Genomic DNA, 16272 nt, shown 5'->3' on the forward strand with positions numbered 1-16272 from the left:
AATTAACATGTCAAGACTCAGCCAATCACATGGTTTGTTCTGAGCAACTTTGCAAGTGGAGCAAGTGGGTGTGTGTGAGGTGGGCAAGCGGTGAGGCTCAACTAATAACTGGAATTGTGTCTCCTCTGACGTGATACAAAAGTATTTTCAAGTGGTGTGAGTGGGTGCTGTCTGTTTCTTCAATTTTAGCTGCGGATGCTGCGGTTGCACCGTGTTATCTTTCATCCTGTAAAGTGGGATGCTCTTTGCATTAAGCAGCACCATTGTGCATCCTCAGTCCCGAGTCAGCACAAAGTCAGCATGCAACTTTATTATTATTTTTTACGAGGCATTGTAAGCAAGCGGCGACTCTAAGATGAGGTCACGTCGGGATAATGTCCCTCCAGGCAGCGGTGTGACTGTCAATGCCAATTATTCGCTGTTGGGAGAAGTGAAGCTACTGGCGGCCATCTTATGTTGCCATTCACTAAGGCCGCTTAACTTGAATACATTTCTCCGTAGTGTTTGAAAATTCCACCATGTATGATATATGGTTGTACCAATAAGTCTGAGGGAAACACTACATTTACATTTGCTAAGTGCTGCATGATTTAGTATTGATATCATGATACAAAGTAAACATAGCCTGTATCGCAAAAACAATATCAGTATCGACAAAAGTGACGAAAACAACACAAATACTATTATTTTCGGATCTTGTCTGTTTTTTGTACTGCAAGATTTGGTATCCAGTCCACCAGATTCCACAAAAATAAATTGCCAGCATTTTTTTTCTTGTTATAATATTAACACCAGGTAGTGGTTGGGGATATTGTATCAGTTGGTATCAACCCAATTCCGTCAGTTTTGCTGATACTGGCCATAATTTACTCTGGTTAAAACTAGTGTTGTTCCGATACCGTTTTTGGCCCCCGATACCAATAACGATACCCAGCTTTGCAGTATCGGCCGACACCGATACTATACCGATACTTAAGTTGTTTTTTTTCCTCAACATGAAAAAGCTGTCCTGCTATTGGTTCAGAGCATTCAAGGGCCAATAGGATATCTTAGATCGCCATGCAGTGAACATGTCACATACCAGTGAATGTCGTGCACGAGCAAGACACAAGATGCTGCATCCAAAGTCCTATATTAGCGTTGGAATTAATGGTATCGGCATGTTACTTGTGATTAGTCACCGATACCGATACCACTTTTTAAATGCAGTATCGGCACCTCTGCGGATACCAGTATCGGTATCGGAACAACACTAGTTAAAACTACTCTTTAAAACAGATACTGGCATTTTGGTTATAACTTGTTATTCCTAATTCACTTTTTTATCAGTGCAATGGGTTGAATCGTGTGTGATAAAACAAGATTTTGCATCGACCCAATATCAAATAACACAACATACCAACGCTATTGATAACCATACCTGCAATATTGGCAATCACAATCTATGATTTAATATGCTCTTCCTCTCTTTGAAGGCCCTACGTGCAAAATATTGCAACATTTACTCTCATCATCGCCATAATGTTGTTGTTGTTGTTAGCCTTAAACGTGATGACAAGAAGAAAGTTTTTTTATTTTTTGTTTTGTTTTTTGTTTTTTTATTTGGACAATTAAACAAGTATCATTATGATAGCGTTATCTGCAATACTGGGAATTAGGGCTGGGCATTGCCGCCAACCTCACGATACGATACGTATCACGATACAGGGGTCACGATACGATACGTATCGCGATACATATGTATCCCAATACTTGATATTCAAGGCGATACGTATCCCTATATATTACATTAATTTTCTTGCATTTTATAATAACAGTCATATTTATACCTAAAGGATATGTTTGTTATGCTGACTTACAAAAATATTTCTGTTAGCATCTCTTCTGGTTTACCACCAAGCGGCATGCCTGGTCTAAATGTGCACACACTGCAGAGCAAGGAGCCGCTTTCACAGACACACCGGGAAATTTTTGAATAGGCATGGGCCAATTTGAGCAAAAATATCAAACTATTCAAATTACAGCTCTAAAATGTGCTTATTTGAAATATTTGGGGAAATAAAAACATCATTTTTTTTTTCTCCATGTAACAAATTCTATTTCGTATTTAAACAACATATACAAAATTTGGTACATTAAGACACGTGCCATGTTAAGTTTATAAGTAAATAAATGTTGATATTCTTCCTCTGCTTTCATTTTTCTTGGCAAGACAGTGTCCAATCACTGGTGAGCTATTTTTGCATGAATTGAAGGCAATTAACTTCAAAGAAGCTGCAGGTTTTTATTTTTTAGGTACAATGCAAGCTGCAAAGGCAAACCGTTAACTGCCTATTTCAAGTTAACGAGCAATATCGATTCTGACACCTGTGTATCGATATGCGTATTGTAGTGAGGCCCGCAACGATATATTGCCGTATCGATTTTTTGAGCACACCCCAACTGGGAATGTTTTATTTGGTTTTGTCATGTTTTGGTTTTGTGGGGGTGTGATTTTGTTTTCTTTTGGTGTTTTGGGTTGTTTGTCATGTGGTCCTTGTCTCTTCCCTTGTCCCGTTATGTCTAACCACGTCCACCTGAGTGTGTCTTCCCTTCCCAGTGTATCCACCAATCAGCTTCCCTTGCCACTTGTGTCTTGCCCAGCTGTGTCTAGTCATTGTCAATTAGCCTGTGTATTTAGTCACCTGTTTTCCATTCAGTTCTTGTGCCTGTTGTTGTCCCTGTTTTCCATGCCATGCCTCGTGTGTTTTCGACCCTGTTAATTTTTCCATAGTACCTTGTTTACGTTTTTTGTTAATTGAATCCCCTTTTTTACTTGCATCCCTGCCTTGCCCTGTTTTTGTTGCCCCCTGCATTTGGGTCCTGCCTCCAACCCCCCCATCGTGACAGGTTTGGGGTCGATACCAAATTTTTCAACATCCTGCATCACTACCTGATGCTAGCAAATCAAAACACTACCTGTTACACTGATAAAAAGTGACTAAACAGAGCAAGTGGTCAGGCTGGATCCCAAAATAACAGGGTGTCTGGTTAACCATTGTACCCTGCTGTATTTAGCTCAGGCTGGGGCTCTATAGGTCTCACGTCACTGCCTTACGTGGGGGTGGTGAGAGTGGACAGCTGGTCCCCCAGTCACAGCTTTACGCCTCCAGTCAGCTGACAGGCAAAGTTAGAGTACTGCAGGTGGAAAACAAAGCGATCTTACCCACGGCGGTAGGTCCGACGAGGTCAGACCCGGCGCGAGGCTCCTCTCCTCCCATTCAAAGAAAGCCAAAGCCCGACTCAAGCGGCTCCGCTTCCCTCCGGCAATTCTCCTCCACCACAAATAAACCACGAGTCCGATCAGCATCCAGCTGAAGCTGAACTCAAAGTAGCCCAGCGCGTAAATGGGGAAAATGAGCACAAAGGTCTTGGCGAATTGCACCCACGTCTGCGTCAGCTCGCCGGCGGCCGCCAGCGGGCTGTCCTCGCCGCCGGGCGTGTTCCCCGCAGAGGGGCGATGGAAGCGGGCGCCGGGCGGAGCTGGGCTCGGCGCGGCGTGGCCGTTCTCTTTGGGAGACGCCGCCGCGGTGGTGCTGGCGCTCGCAGCGTGGGCTCCTCGCACGGCCGTCATGCTGTCTCTGGACATGTTCCGAGTGTCCGAAAGGGAAAGGAACGGCAGTGCGGTTGCTACACAGGCGCACCGCTGCTGACCCATAACCCTCAAGGGGAGCCCTTAGGATCCATTCCTCTGTTTGCAGCGATTAAGCTGCAGACCCTCACGGCTCCGGCGGTTACTCGGGGGTGGGAACGAACATTTCCAACACATGCACTGGGGATCATATCATGTGCTTCAACGTGTTTGTTCATCTCATACCACTCAATCTCTGAAGCCCAAACAAATAAACAAATAGCACCACCTAACGGTAGTTGGAAGTAAACGCATCTCAATCGAATCGATACTGCAGGGCAAGCAGTTTCTTTTTTACTTTTTTTTTCTTTTAAATGCATACACTTTACATTTGTACAATTTCATGCTATTCACGACCACTCTAGTTGAATTGTTCATCTAAAACAGGGGTGTCAAACATACGGACCGCGGGCCGGATCAGGCCCGCAAATGGGTTTAATCCGGCCCGCGACATGATTTTGTAAAGATAAAAAAAATAAAATAAAGATAAAATGTAATGTCTAATTAATCAACCGGCCACAATCAAAACGTACAAATTTGTAATTTCACAAGAAGTCCTCAGATGAGTAATGCAACTTGAACGGGGAATCGTCATCCTGGATGTCTTTATTTTGCACTCAACTTGAACTTTTTTTTTTTTTTAAATCATACACAGACATAAATGTGTTAAATTACTGGTAACACAAATAGATATGACAAGGATTAACGTGCTTATAACATTATTAACACCCATGCAATGCATTCTGGGAACAATATATATTGAAAACAGGTCAATTTAACACGTCCGGAATGTATACCGGCAAAGTGTTGCCGCGTTCCATTTGCATCCGTGTTATTTTTCGGAACAATATGATTACAAGATGAGCTCCGTAATTTAGGACTGGTCCACGAAAATATGCGTAGCAATTATGGCAATTGTTTTTAAGCTATATACCGTTATTTTCCCGATGCGGCCCACTTGATAATATATTTTCCTCCATGCGGCCCCTGAGCTAACATGAGTTTGACACCCCTGATCTAAAAGGTTTTATGATCAGATAAATTATATATACTCACATGCGCAGCAACGGAAAGACCTCAATTGCGCTTTCTCGCCTGTAGAGAGCAGTGTGTTCCAGTTTTGCATAGCTAAACACTCTGGTTTCCTCATTGTCTACTGCAGGGGTGGCGAGATCCGGTCCTCGAGGGCCGCAGTCCTTCAGGTTTTGGTTATTTCACTTCTTCAACACAGCTGATTCATGATCAGCTCATCAGCAAGCTCTGCAGAAGCCTGGTAACGAGCCTGTTAATTGGAATCAGCTGCACTTTGAGTAGGGAAATCTATAAAACCTGCAGGACTGCAGTTTGCCACCCCTGGTCTACTGCGATTACCTATTTCAATTTACCATTTCATAGAGTTACCTCCCTTTCTGAAATGGAAAACGCAGAGTTTCCCACATTATTGACTCGGGTTTCTCACTAAACCTGCTTTGTGAAATGGACCCCAGATTAGGCTAATTGTATGTGTTATCACCCTTTCTGTTTCAGGCGATTGTTTGCATGTGTGGTTTGATGGATTGCGCAACAGTCAGGTTGCTTTTTGGTTGATTGAATTCAATGAAGAGCGAGAGTGGACAAAAATGGAAAGTGGAGCGATTGTATTCTTGTATAGTTCTTAAAAAAGGTCAATTGCAAGTGTTACTACTCTTTCAGTCTTAGGTAATTGCTTTGTTTGTTTGTCAGTCTGTTTATTTGTCATGCCCACACTTCTTGTTTGACCACATGACGCATCACGTGATGCATTGTTTGTTTATTATTTTATTCATGTCTACCTCCTTGTTCCTCAGTCAAGTCGCTTCTTGATTTCATTCCATTTACAAAGAGGAAAGACTTTATTGTCATTGTACATTACATCGCAAAATTTTTGTTAGGTACTCTTCAGCCCCTTGACACAAAATATTGAAGAGACAAATAGACAACATATAAAAGCAAGCAGAAGTAGAATGCTGTACAGTGCCATAGTGTAGCACTAATTTTTATTTTTTTTCATTATTTTTTATTTCACTCTTTAAAAAAATAAATGAGAAAATTAAATGTTCAAACTGTAGCAAGTTGCAGTGGTTGCAAATTATATATATATTTTTTAAAGCCAGTACAGTACATTTAAGTACAGTTTAATTGTTGTCAACTTTTATGTACAATTTATTTGCGCTTAATCAATTCGAGATGATTGCTTTCAAACAAGAATCCCCAGTGCTTCACTGATCAATATGTGTGCTTCGTGCAGCTTTTCTGCAACAGTGCGTGGACGGAAGCAAGGGGGGCATATGTAGTGAGTTGGGAAAAACGATGTGGTATTGGCGAGTGGAGTGAATATGGGCAATGGGCTGGTTGAGTTTTCTGTTGGCAATGGGCTGGTTGAGTTTTCTGTTGGCAATGGGCGTGTTGAGTTTTCTGTTGGCGATGGGGTTGATATAGTTGGTGGGGCACCGCCGTCGTCAGCAGTGGCCTGGAGGAGTCGTCTACCACCGACGCTGAGTTGTTGACTTCCCCCAGCAAGGGTTCCTTCATCAGTGGAGGAAGTTTGATGAGATAAACGATGACATCAAGCTCCACACCAAAGTATTTGCTTCGGATTACTTACCAAGAAGTAGGAGTACAAAAACAAACGTTTTGATCATCATTGTGATGCCTTTCCGTTCTCTGATGTAACAAAGCAAAGGTGGTATTTGCTGAAAAATGATGAGAAGACAGAAAAACATTCGTCTTATGTCAAAAGCTACTTGGAATTTCTGAAGTGATGACATTGTTGGAAGCACTGTAGGAGTGTTAAGAATGTTCGAATCTTTATTATTATTAGGGACGTAACGATAATCGTGATATTGTGATATTAGAGCTGCCACAATATCGTCGCCGTCATGTTCACAATAGTTAAAAGGAACACATCTGCTAAAAATGTCAGGTTGATTTCCATTTGTGCAGTTCTAGCACCTTCTAGTGGCTAGTTTATTAGTGCAATTTAATTTTCATTAGGGATGTTTTGGCCTTCTATGTTTAAAATCTATGCTAATTGTCAAATGAAGGGGAACGTAATTTGCTTGTGAAGCGATCAATGTGTGCTTGTATTAGCAAGGAAGTGCCTCAATATTGTTATTAGGGATTGTAGGTGGTTTATATGCATTCCTGTTATGTACAAAAGTACAATATTGTGCTTTTTTTTTTTAGTATGAGCTCTTCTTTTTTTTTTTTTTTACAATATTGTGACCTTTTTTTAAATATTCCCCCCCCCCCTCAATATTGTGATAATTATCGTATCGTGATCTTCATATTGTGATAATATCGTATGGTGATGTTTGGATATCGTTACATCCCTAATTATTATTATTATTATTATTATTATTATTATTATTATATAGAAGAAGTACTCACCACGCTCAATCAATTCTGCTGTCAAAACACCGAGTGGAGCTCGAAAGGATTCTGTGTTGGTGTTGGTCCTCCACCAACATTTTATATCACTTCCCAGCCTGTCGTGATCATCATAAAAGAATGTGATCGCAACTTATGTCCAACCCTTGTTGAGGCGAGGCCTTCGTTGAAAAAATCCCCTTCTTTTTGTTTTAAAGGTAATTGTTTTCCGGTGCTTTGTGTATGAACAAGAGGGAAATTTTGCCAGTTCAAATTGTTCTTTCAGTCTGTAATTGATCAATTATGTGACTTAGATCATAAATGTAGTGACAAATGGCCACACTAATTTTTATTTTTATTTGTAGCTGTAATTGTAACTGGTGCACCACAATAAAATACCGTGACGTAACAGAAAATTACTTTCTCATAAAATTCAGCTTTTTCAAGAATTAAAATCCAGTTTTAATTTTAACAAGATATTTTCAAGTTGTTTTTAATGTGAAATTAGAAAAATGTTCACGCTTAATTAAATTACCTTTGTGGAAATATATTAGTAAGCAAACGTATTACAGATGTTTCAAATTTCAATGTCATTATTTTATGGAAAGAAGTTGTATAATAATTTGTTTGATATAATGTAACTGTATATGACAAAAAATAATGTGATTCATCTTTCAAAACGTCAAAAAAAATTGTTGAAAAACTAGATATTGGGTTTACAAGGCCAGCAAAACACTTTAGATTTTGACTACTCATTCATTTTATGATGATGCAGTATCAGGAGCAAACGTCATCAGGGTCACTGAGGCACCACTGTGGTACGCCGCCACTGTTTTTAGTCATTTTAGATTACATGAATTACAAACATTTCACGTTATAAAACAATGGAATGACCCATAAAGACAATTTATTTATTTTTTTGAGTATTGAGAGAACCAAAGTGCGAGTTCTTGACCCATATGCCTATTTTAACCAGATGCTTGTAATTTACGGTAAGCGCAACATTTCAGTGATTTCCTGTAGTTATTACAGTAAATGCTACTTACTTCCTTGACTCAATGACTTGTTTGACATGTCAAGACTGTGCCAATTACATTGCTTACGCTGAGCATCTTTGCAAGTGGGTGTGTGTGAGGTGGGCAAGCGGTAAGTGGGTGCTGTCTGTTTCTTCAATTAAAGCTCGGACGCTCCGGTTGCACCAAGTTATCTTAACTGATAACATTTTCAGCGGAAAAATAACAGAAGTTGTCCAACTCATTCACTGCCAGTCATTATAGAAAATTTGTACATTTCCAATACTCACGTGATATTACATTCAATAATTATATATAAACCGAATCTACCAAATAACAGAATAGACTCCCTACTTTTTGTCCCGTCCCGTTCTTTTATAATTGACAGCAGAAAAATGTAGGTTTGCCAAAATACAGCCATTTCTCCCATGGACTCTGAAACTGTGTTTATTTCCTATAAAATGTGGCAATGATGTCATCTACCGGTGGTTGGGCATCAGTAAAGTTGTTTCCAAGTTTGATATTTACAGTGGAGCATGCTCAGATTCGCCCCCATTTAGCACCGCTCTAAAAAATACAATTGACAAGTATACTTGTCAAAGGCAGTGAATGAGTTAAAATGGCAACGTAATATGGCTGCGTGATGTTAAGATGTGACAACAGAGATCACAGTCTAAAGACCCAAAATTGGCATCGGTATTGGTTTCTATTTTGCTAATATCATCAATGCGGCTATTGATACTGTTACACTGATTAAAAAAAAAACAAAAACGTAACTGGTCCCCAGTTACAGCTTATATGGAGGTGGGAATGAACATTCCCAAAACATGCACTGGGGATCATGTGCTTGAACGTGTTTATTTATCCCATTACCACGAAAGCTCAAGCCCAAACAAATAAATAAAAAAAATAGCACCACCTAATGGTCTTTCATTGTTCTTTTCTTTTGTTTTTCTTTTTAAATACACACACTTTACATTTGTACCATTTCAAGCTATTCACTATCACTGGACTTGAACTGCTTTACTTTCATTACAAGGAAATGAAATGTGGGCGTTCTAAAAAGTTTGACCAATAACCAATTATGAATCATGATAAGATAAATATCCTCAATTTGAGCATTACACTGCCAGAACGGTCTCAATTTGATTACGGGTTTAACATTGTTGACGTAACGAGACAAACAGAAACATAATAGCCTACTCAGTTATCTTTTTTTTTTCATAAAAATTGGAAAGGAATCCATAACCATTCGGAGAACTGCGCATGCGCAGGAACGGAGGCGACAATGCTGAAATCCACTTTAAAAAAGACTGTAATTTCACTTTCTCGCCTGTAGAGAGCAGTGTTTTCCACAGTTTTGCATGGGTAAAGACGCCTCTTGCCTCATTTTCTAAAACTTATTGCTGCTTGCTGGCAGCTGCCGTCCCATGAAATCAATATGGCTTAAGGTTTTTGACGTTTTTCCACACCCTACACTTCGTAATCTTTCAAATGACACCTAATTTGAAAAATTCGATTGGCAAAAATTTGGATTTAATTACATTGAATCTCTCAACAGCCATTTTGACTGCAGGCTAGATTCGTTTTGGATGAAGTCAATTTGTAACAAAAAATAAAATTAGAGTTTTTCACCTTTTTCACACTTTACACATCGCCAGCTGTTAGCTTGCCTTTCATCCCGCAGTCCCAAACCGGTCACATGAAACTCGAAACATGAGCGGGATGAACTTCCATTCAAGAAATCTGGCTACATTCTTGCGAGCCACCTCCCAGGGAATTGTCTTAATTTGGTTGGACATTCCATGAAGTAAACACAGTGAGGGAAAAAAAACAAAACGTGGTAACAGCACGAATGTTGACTTCATTTTGTTAAATACTCTTCAGCCCCTTGACACAAAACATTGAAGAGACAAATAGACAATATATAAAAGCAAGTTATTAAAACAACACGACAGAGAAGTAGAATCAAACTGTAGCAAGTTGCAGTGGTTTCAAATTTTATTTTATTTTTTAAAGTATGTTTAAGTACAGTTCACCGTAATTGCTTTCAACTTTTAAGTACAATATATTTGCACAAAATTATTTAGAAATCTTTGCTTTCAAACAAGATGCTCCAGTGCTTTTTGAATCAATTCCTGTGCTTCCCGCAGTTTTTCTGCAATACTCAGCCTGCGTGGAGGTGGGCAAGGAGGGCAAAAGTGCGGGTAGTATGGGTAGTATGGGTAGGGCAAAATGTGCGGTGGAATTATTGGTTCCAGCACTGGGATGGTTGGATTGCCGATGGGAAATTGGGTGGTCGTACTTTGTGTTTGGGTTGGATTGACGATGGGAAATTGGGTGGTCGTACTTTGTGTTTGGGTTGGATTGGCGATGGGAAATTGGGTGGTTGTACTTTGGGTGGGTTGTGTTTGGAGATCATCAGGGGTCTGCTGGAGGAGTCGTCTACCACCGACACTGAGTTGTTGACTTCCCTCAGGAAGGGTTCCTGAATCAGTGGAGTTTGTTCAGATACATGCAGCTCCAGATTGTAATATTTGCTTTAGATTACTCACCAAGAAGTAGAAGTACACAAACAAAAGTTTGGGTCATCATTATGATGCTTCTCCGTTCTCTGATGTCACTAAGCAAATGTGATATTTCCTGTCAAAATGATGAGAAAACAGAAAAAGAGTGTAAAGTAAAAGTCATTCATCTTCTTTAAAGAGCTTTATAAATAAAGTTGAGTTGAGTTTTGTCAAAAGCTATTTGGACTTTCTGAAGTGATGAAAATTGCCACGTTGAGTGTTGATGAGGATGTTCGAACATTATTATTATTATTATTATTATTATTATTATTATTATTATTATTTCCATCCATCCATCCGTTTTCCGAACTCCCTGAACTGGTTGCCAGCCATTCGCAGGGCACAGAGAGACAAACAACTCAACCACCAACACTCACAATCACACCTCGTGACAATCTAGACACTTCAATTAAACTAGCATGCATGTCTTTTGGAATGTGGGAGGAAACCAAAGAACCCGGAAAAAACCCACGCAAGCACGGGGAGAACATGCAAACTCCACCCAGGAATGCCGAAGCCCGGACTCGATCTTAAGCCCTCAGCATTGGAAGGCGAACGTGCGAACCAGTCACCATTCCACCATGCATTATTATTATTATTATTATTATTATTATTATTATTATTTAGGCTGCAATTGACACATGTTTTTGTGCTTTAATAAGATATAAAAAAACAAAAAAACAAAAACAAAACTATTTGCACAAAATGTTTGCTTTGTTCTTGTTTACTGCAAAACTGATGTTTACGTTTATGTACAGCACTTTGTATACAGCAATGCCTGTTCTTAAAGCGCTTTATAAATAAAGTTGAGTTGAGTTGAGTCTATATGGTTAGCATGATGCTGACTTAAAAATTTAAAAAAATCAAAAACTTTTTTGCTTTAGTTATGTTAGATTATGCCTCTTAATGATTAGATAGGTGACTTGAGCTAGGCCGTTGTGCGGCTGTGACCTGTCCTGGCTTGGCGTCTTCCTATCTATCTGCACTCTAGCATGCATTTATTCAGCAAAAACCAGTTAAGACCATCAGGTCACACATTTATACATTGGCTAGGCTAGTCCGGCCCCCGTGTGGGTGGACAGCCAAGGTAGTATGATTAGCGACCATTTTGCTGATAAGGCTCCACAGCTGTGTACTCGAGCTTTCTGGCATCCACTAAATACTGTAGTTCAACTGAGAATATGCAGTCTCCTGGTTGTTATTATTAGTATAGCGGGCATTCAAGATAAACGAACTGGTGAAAGTTCCCATCGAACTTTACAGTTATAAATGGCAGAATTTACCACTGAATTCTATTCGCATAACTTACTGAGTGCAAGTTGTGCCACAACGACTTTTTTTTTTTTTCTTTCAAAAGCTATGTTTCTCAAACAGTTTATTGAAGCTCCAAAGTGATTGCTCCCATTGATGCACAACATCCTAAACTATGATTTTAGTTGGCGGTATTCCTGTAATCCCCTTGCATAAAAGACATGAAGTAAAAATTGGCACTACTTACCCCACTCTCTCCTATTCAAGAGTTGAGTATCGGTATCAGTCTGAAAAAAAACCCCATCCCTAATTATTATTATTATTATTGTTATTATTATTATTATTATTATTATTATTATTATTATTATTATTATTATATAGAAAGTACTCACCAAGCTCAGTCAAGTCTGCTGTCAAGAAGTTGAATGGAGTTTGAATGGCATCTGCGCCGGTGTTGGTCCTCCTCCAATATCTTATACTGTGTCCCAGCCTGTTGTAATTATCATAAAAGAATGTGACCCGAACATACGTCCAAACCTCGGTGAGGCGGGGCCTTAATTATTCAAATGCCACTTAATGTTTTGAAGACAAGTAATTGATTGACCTTTCGCAAACCACGCCCAAACCACTCCACCAAATGCCAAAGCTCCTCTGCATTGAAATGCATTGAAATCTGTTGTAGAATTAGGTCAGCTTCAACTAGACTAAATGTAGTCCCAACAAGCTGTGGACCTCTAACAAGCAAAATGGTGAAGTAATGTTCGCATTGTGTATATTAAACATGAGGACAGCAGCATTTACTAAAACTCAAAAACTCACTTTGAACATCTTTCCTTCCTCTGGTCCTTCCTCTGGTCTCCTGACAACTTCGTGAAGGGTCTCGGATTTATAACAGGTTTCAGGTGATTTAAAGATCAATAACACACACGCGTACACGCACACGCACCCCCCACACACAAAAGGTGAGCGATGATGATAATGACAATAATACTGAGCTCTGCTTAAGAAAATAGAAGAAAAAAAATAGGCTAAAGCTAAATAGCAAACAAATAAGCTAAAACTGTCGTCAAGTTCACATATGCTCAAGATGCAAGATCATTCACAAAACTGTTATAAAATCAATCAAAGTTATACTTACGATTATTTAATTTGGAATATTACCAGGATATATCATCAGTCATTCATCACCTAATTTGGTGAGCACTTCTGCGTTTTTCATATTATGAATATATACTTCCACTGCATACTGTCGACCATTTTGTCTCTATCTGGAAGAGATTGCGCTTGTATTGCTCCAGAAACACTCAATGATATGCTCTGGTACTTTCATTTATATTGTATGTGTAAAGAAGGATGTTGGACCCGTTAAGGGTGAAGTGAGGGGGGCGGGTCCATTTTTTGACAATGCCAATGATGTAAATTTTGCCATTTCAAGTTATTTTTCAGTCTGTAATTGATCAATTAAGTGTCTAACACTAAATGTAGCAAGGTGACAAGTGGGCAGCATCTTTGCAGAATTTTCAACATGGAATGAGCACTTCAAATAGCTCTGAAATCCCTCCATTTTCTCAGATATCTGATCATCAGGGAGAAAATGGCAATGAGGAGGCAGATAAACTTGTAAAATGGAGATCTGAGCTAACCCTCGAGGGTCCAGAACCCTTCATTCTGGTCCCGTATGCTAGCTGTCTATGCTTTGCAGGACTGGAGAAAACAAAAAAAAACAAAAACATTTTCAGTTAGCATGGAAAAAAAAGCACTGGTGGCAAAATTACAAAGGAAAGCTTGAAAGTGTACTTTAAAGTTATTATGTGAGCGCTAAAGTTAGGCTAATTGCAAATGTTATTACCTTTCCTGTTTTATGTAATTGTTTGTTGGCAGGTGTGTTTATTTTTATTCATACACTCTACATTTGATCATCAATCAGGTTGCATTCAATAAAGAAAAGACAGTGGGGGGTTTAAAAACAAAATGAAAGTGGACTTTATAATCTATTGGGGGGGTTCTAAAATTAGGCTAATTGGAGGTGTTATCTTTTCTATTTCCTGTACTTTGTTTAATATTTTAAAGTTTATATAAAAAAAACCACTGCAACTTGCCACAATATGAACATTTAATTCAGTGATTCTAGCACATAACACTTGAGAGAGCCAAAACCAACAGCCCTGGCATTTTGACTTAGGCCCAGCCCAGCCCAGCCCAGCCCAGCCCGACTCTTGCCTCACATGTAGTTCACTGATGTTTATTGATGTGTCATTTTGCTCTCTATATTTGAAATGGATTAATGGACTGGTGCTTCTAAATTGTGGACCAGTCTCTTGTGGTAAAATGTAGGAAAATAATAATTTAAAAAGTAATGCATCAGCCCCAAAAGAGGTCGGCCCACCAGGCGTCTGCCCAATTTGAGAGATGGCCATTCCCAGCCAATGTATTGTGTTTGGTGTGCTCGGAGTTGCAACATAGCACTCAAAGATTCTGTTGCATAATCCATCTGGAATGAAGTCCTCCATGAGCGGGAAAGAAAAAAAGACAACACCCAGGGAAAATACGTTAAAGCGGACTTTATATTCTTATTGTTATGTTCTGAGGTTTGATCCCAAATGCACAGACACAAATAAGAGTTTAACACTTTATTCGTATAACATCAAGAGGTGTGGAACTAACTTGACTTGACCAGAAACAACGAGAAGGTTTCGAGGAAAAGGGGCAGAGGAATAATCCGACAAAAACACACACTTCTCAGAAGTCTTATATAGACAGCGAATCGATCTGATTGGTTGTGGCTAGACATGTGGGTAACAGGACTGACATGGAATTATCTGATTGGCTGTTGACCAGATAAAGAGATTAAAGATTCCTGACATCACATAGCTTCTGACATCACATAGCATTTTACCAGTTGAAACCAGGTGATGGTTACATCAGTTCAAAACAGACACTTGACCGTACGGTCATGACCCGAACATAACCCTGGCAAAACACGGTCATGACACTTATTGTAGGAGCTTGATGTGAGTTGTCAGATTACCGTAGGCTAATTGCAGGTGTCATCACCTTTTCTCTTTCAGGTGATTGTTTGCATGTGTGTTTTGATAGATTGAGCATCAGTCAGGTTGCTTTTTAGGTGATTATATTCAATGAAGAAAAGCGAAAATGGACTTCCTAGGCAGGCCATTGTGTGAGTTCTCAAATTAATTATTATTTCAGCTGGCTTTGGGCAGTAGGCAGGGGACACCCCTGACTGGTTGCCAGCCAATCGCAGGGCAACAATTATTATTCTTATTCTTATTCTTATTCTTATTCTTATTCTTATTCTTATTATTATTATTATTATTATTATTATTATTATTATTATTATTATTATTATTATTATTATTATTATTATTGTTAATATTATTATTATTGTTATTATTATTATTGTATGTTCATTACGTACGATAGGACTAGCTCAAATTTAAACTAATAAACAGCACCATCTAAAGGTCTTTGGAAATAATTGCATCTCAATCGAATAGTGATCGATCGATAGTGCAGGCTGTTTTTTCCCCCTCTTCCCATCACATACACTTTACATTTGTACCATTTCAAGCTATTCACGATCACTTGACTTGAGATACTTTTTATGAATTATGATAATAAATTAGATTGAGCATTAAACTGTCAGAACAGTATTAATTAGACAACGTGTTTAACATTGTGGACATAAGAGAATTTAAAACATAATAATCATATTATATATCTTTTTTTTCCCCATCAGAAATGGGAAGTCGCCTAATCCATAACGATGTACCCATAAATTGAGTTTTGCACTCTGCTATCGATTAACAAACCTGTCCTCAAGTGAAAAGTGACGCGCTCTCTTTAGTTTCTGGCAACTGCGCAAGCGCACGACGGCGATGCTGAAATCCTCTTTAAAAGACCGCAATTGCGCTTTATGGCCTGCAGAGAGCAGTGTTTTCCACAGTTTTGCATGAGTGAAAACTTGCTGCCACCTCCATATAGGCCTTGGGGTGAACCCCAAAAAAGTGCTTAGAAACTGTCTGGGCACTACTTGTTCAATGCATTTTTTGATAGATAATACCCTTATGAACTTTGGGTTAAAAGTTCACCCAATGTTTTCCTGCCCCAATTTTGTCACAAGCCTGAAATGCATATATAGGTAAATAACAAAAAACGAAAATCTTGTGCTGCAGTTTTTGGTTGTAAAACGTCTTACATTAAATTTGGCAACAGAAAATCATTCCCAGATGTTATAAATACATGTACCTAACATCAGAAACAAGTATTGGTGGTTTGGTGTAATCATGTGAATTTAGATCATTAACTCATTGACTGCCATTGACGGAAAAAGACGTCAAATAATGCATTTTTGCTGGGCTGGCAG

General features: G+C 39.0%; 1 protein-coding gene and 2 long non-coding RNA genes across 5 annotated transcripts in view; all 3 read right to left on the reverse strand.

Moving 5' to 3' along the window:
• The window catches only part of esyt2b (extended synaptotagmin-like protein 2b), a 33936-nt gene extending 30126 nt beyond the window's left edge, over positions 1-3810 (reverse strand). For all 3 annotated transcript variants that reach the window (XR_013280971.1, XM_077509411.1, XM_077509410.1), the window contains exon 1: positions 3206-3810. Coding sequence is in view for 2 of the 3 variants with exons in the window: in XM_077509411.1 (XP_077365537.1) it covers positions 3206-3697 (492 nt within the window). In the remaining variant the exon portion in view is untranslated. The remainder of the gene's footprint in view (positions 1-3205) is intronic.
• Positions 3811-5648: 1838 nt separating this feature from the next.
• Positions 5649-7178, reverse strand: LOC144009742 (uncharacterized). Its single transcript, XR_013281028.1, has 3 exons — positions 7079-7178; positions 6294-6381; positions 5649-6214 (listed from the first exon to the last, which is right to left on the reverse strand). It is a non-coding gene; the product is annotated as an uncharacterized LOC144009742 (long non-coding RNA).
• Positions 7179-10094: 2916 nt separating this feature from the next.
• LOC144009845 (uncharacterized) lies at positions 10095-12324 on the reverse strand. The gene is made up of 4 exons (XR_013281052.1): positions 12281-12324; positions 12136-12175; positions 10626-10713; positions 10095-10558 (listed from the first exon to the last, which is right to left on the reverse strand). It is a non-coding gene; the product is annotated as an uncharacterized LOC144009845 (long non-coding RNA).
• Between the last annotated feature and the right edge of the window lie 3948 nt (positions 12325-16272).

The sequence above is a fragment of the Festucalex cinctus genome, chromosome 20 (genome assembly GCF_051991245.1).
Source record: "Festucalex cinctus isolate MCC-2025b chromosome 20, RoL_Fcin_1.0, whole genome shotgun sequence".
Classification (NCBI taxonomy): domain Eukaryota; kingdom Metazoa; phylum Chordata; class Actinopteri; order Syngnathiformes; family Syngnathidae; genus Festucalex; species Festucalex cinctus.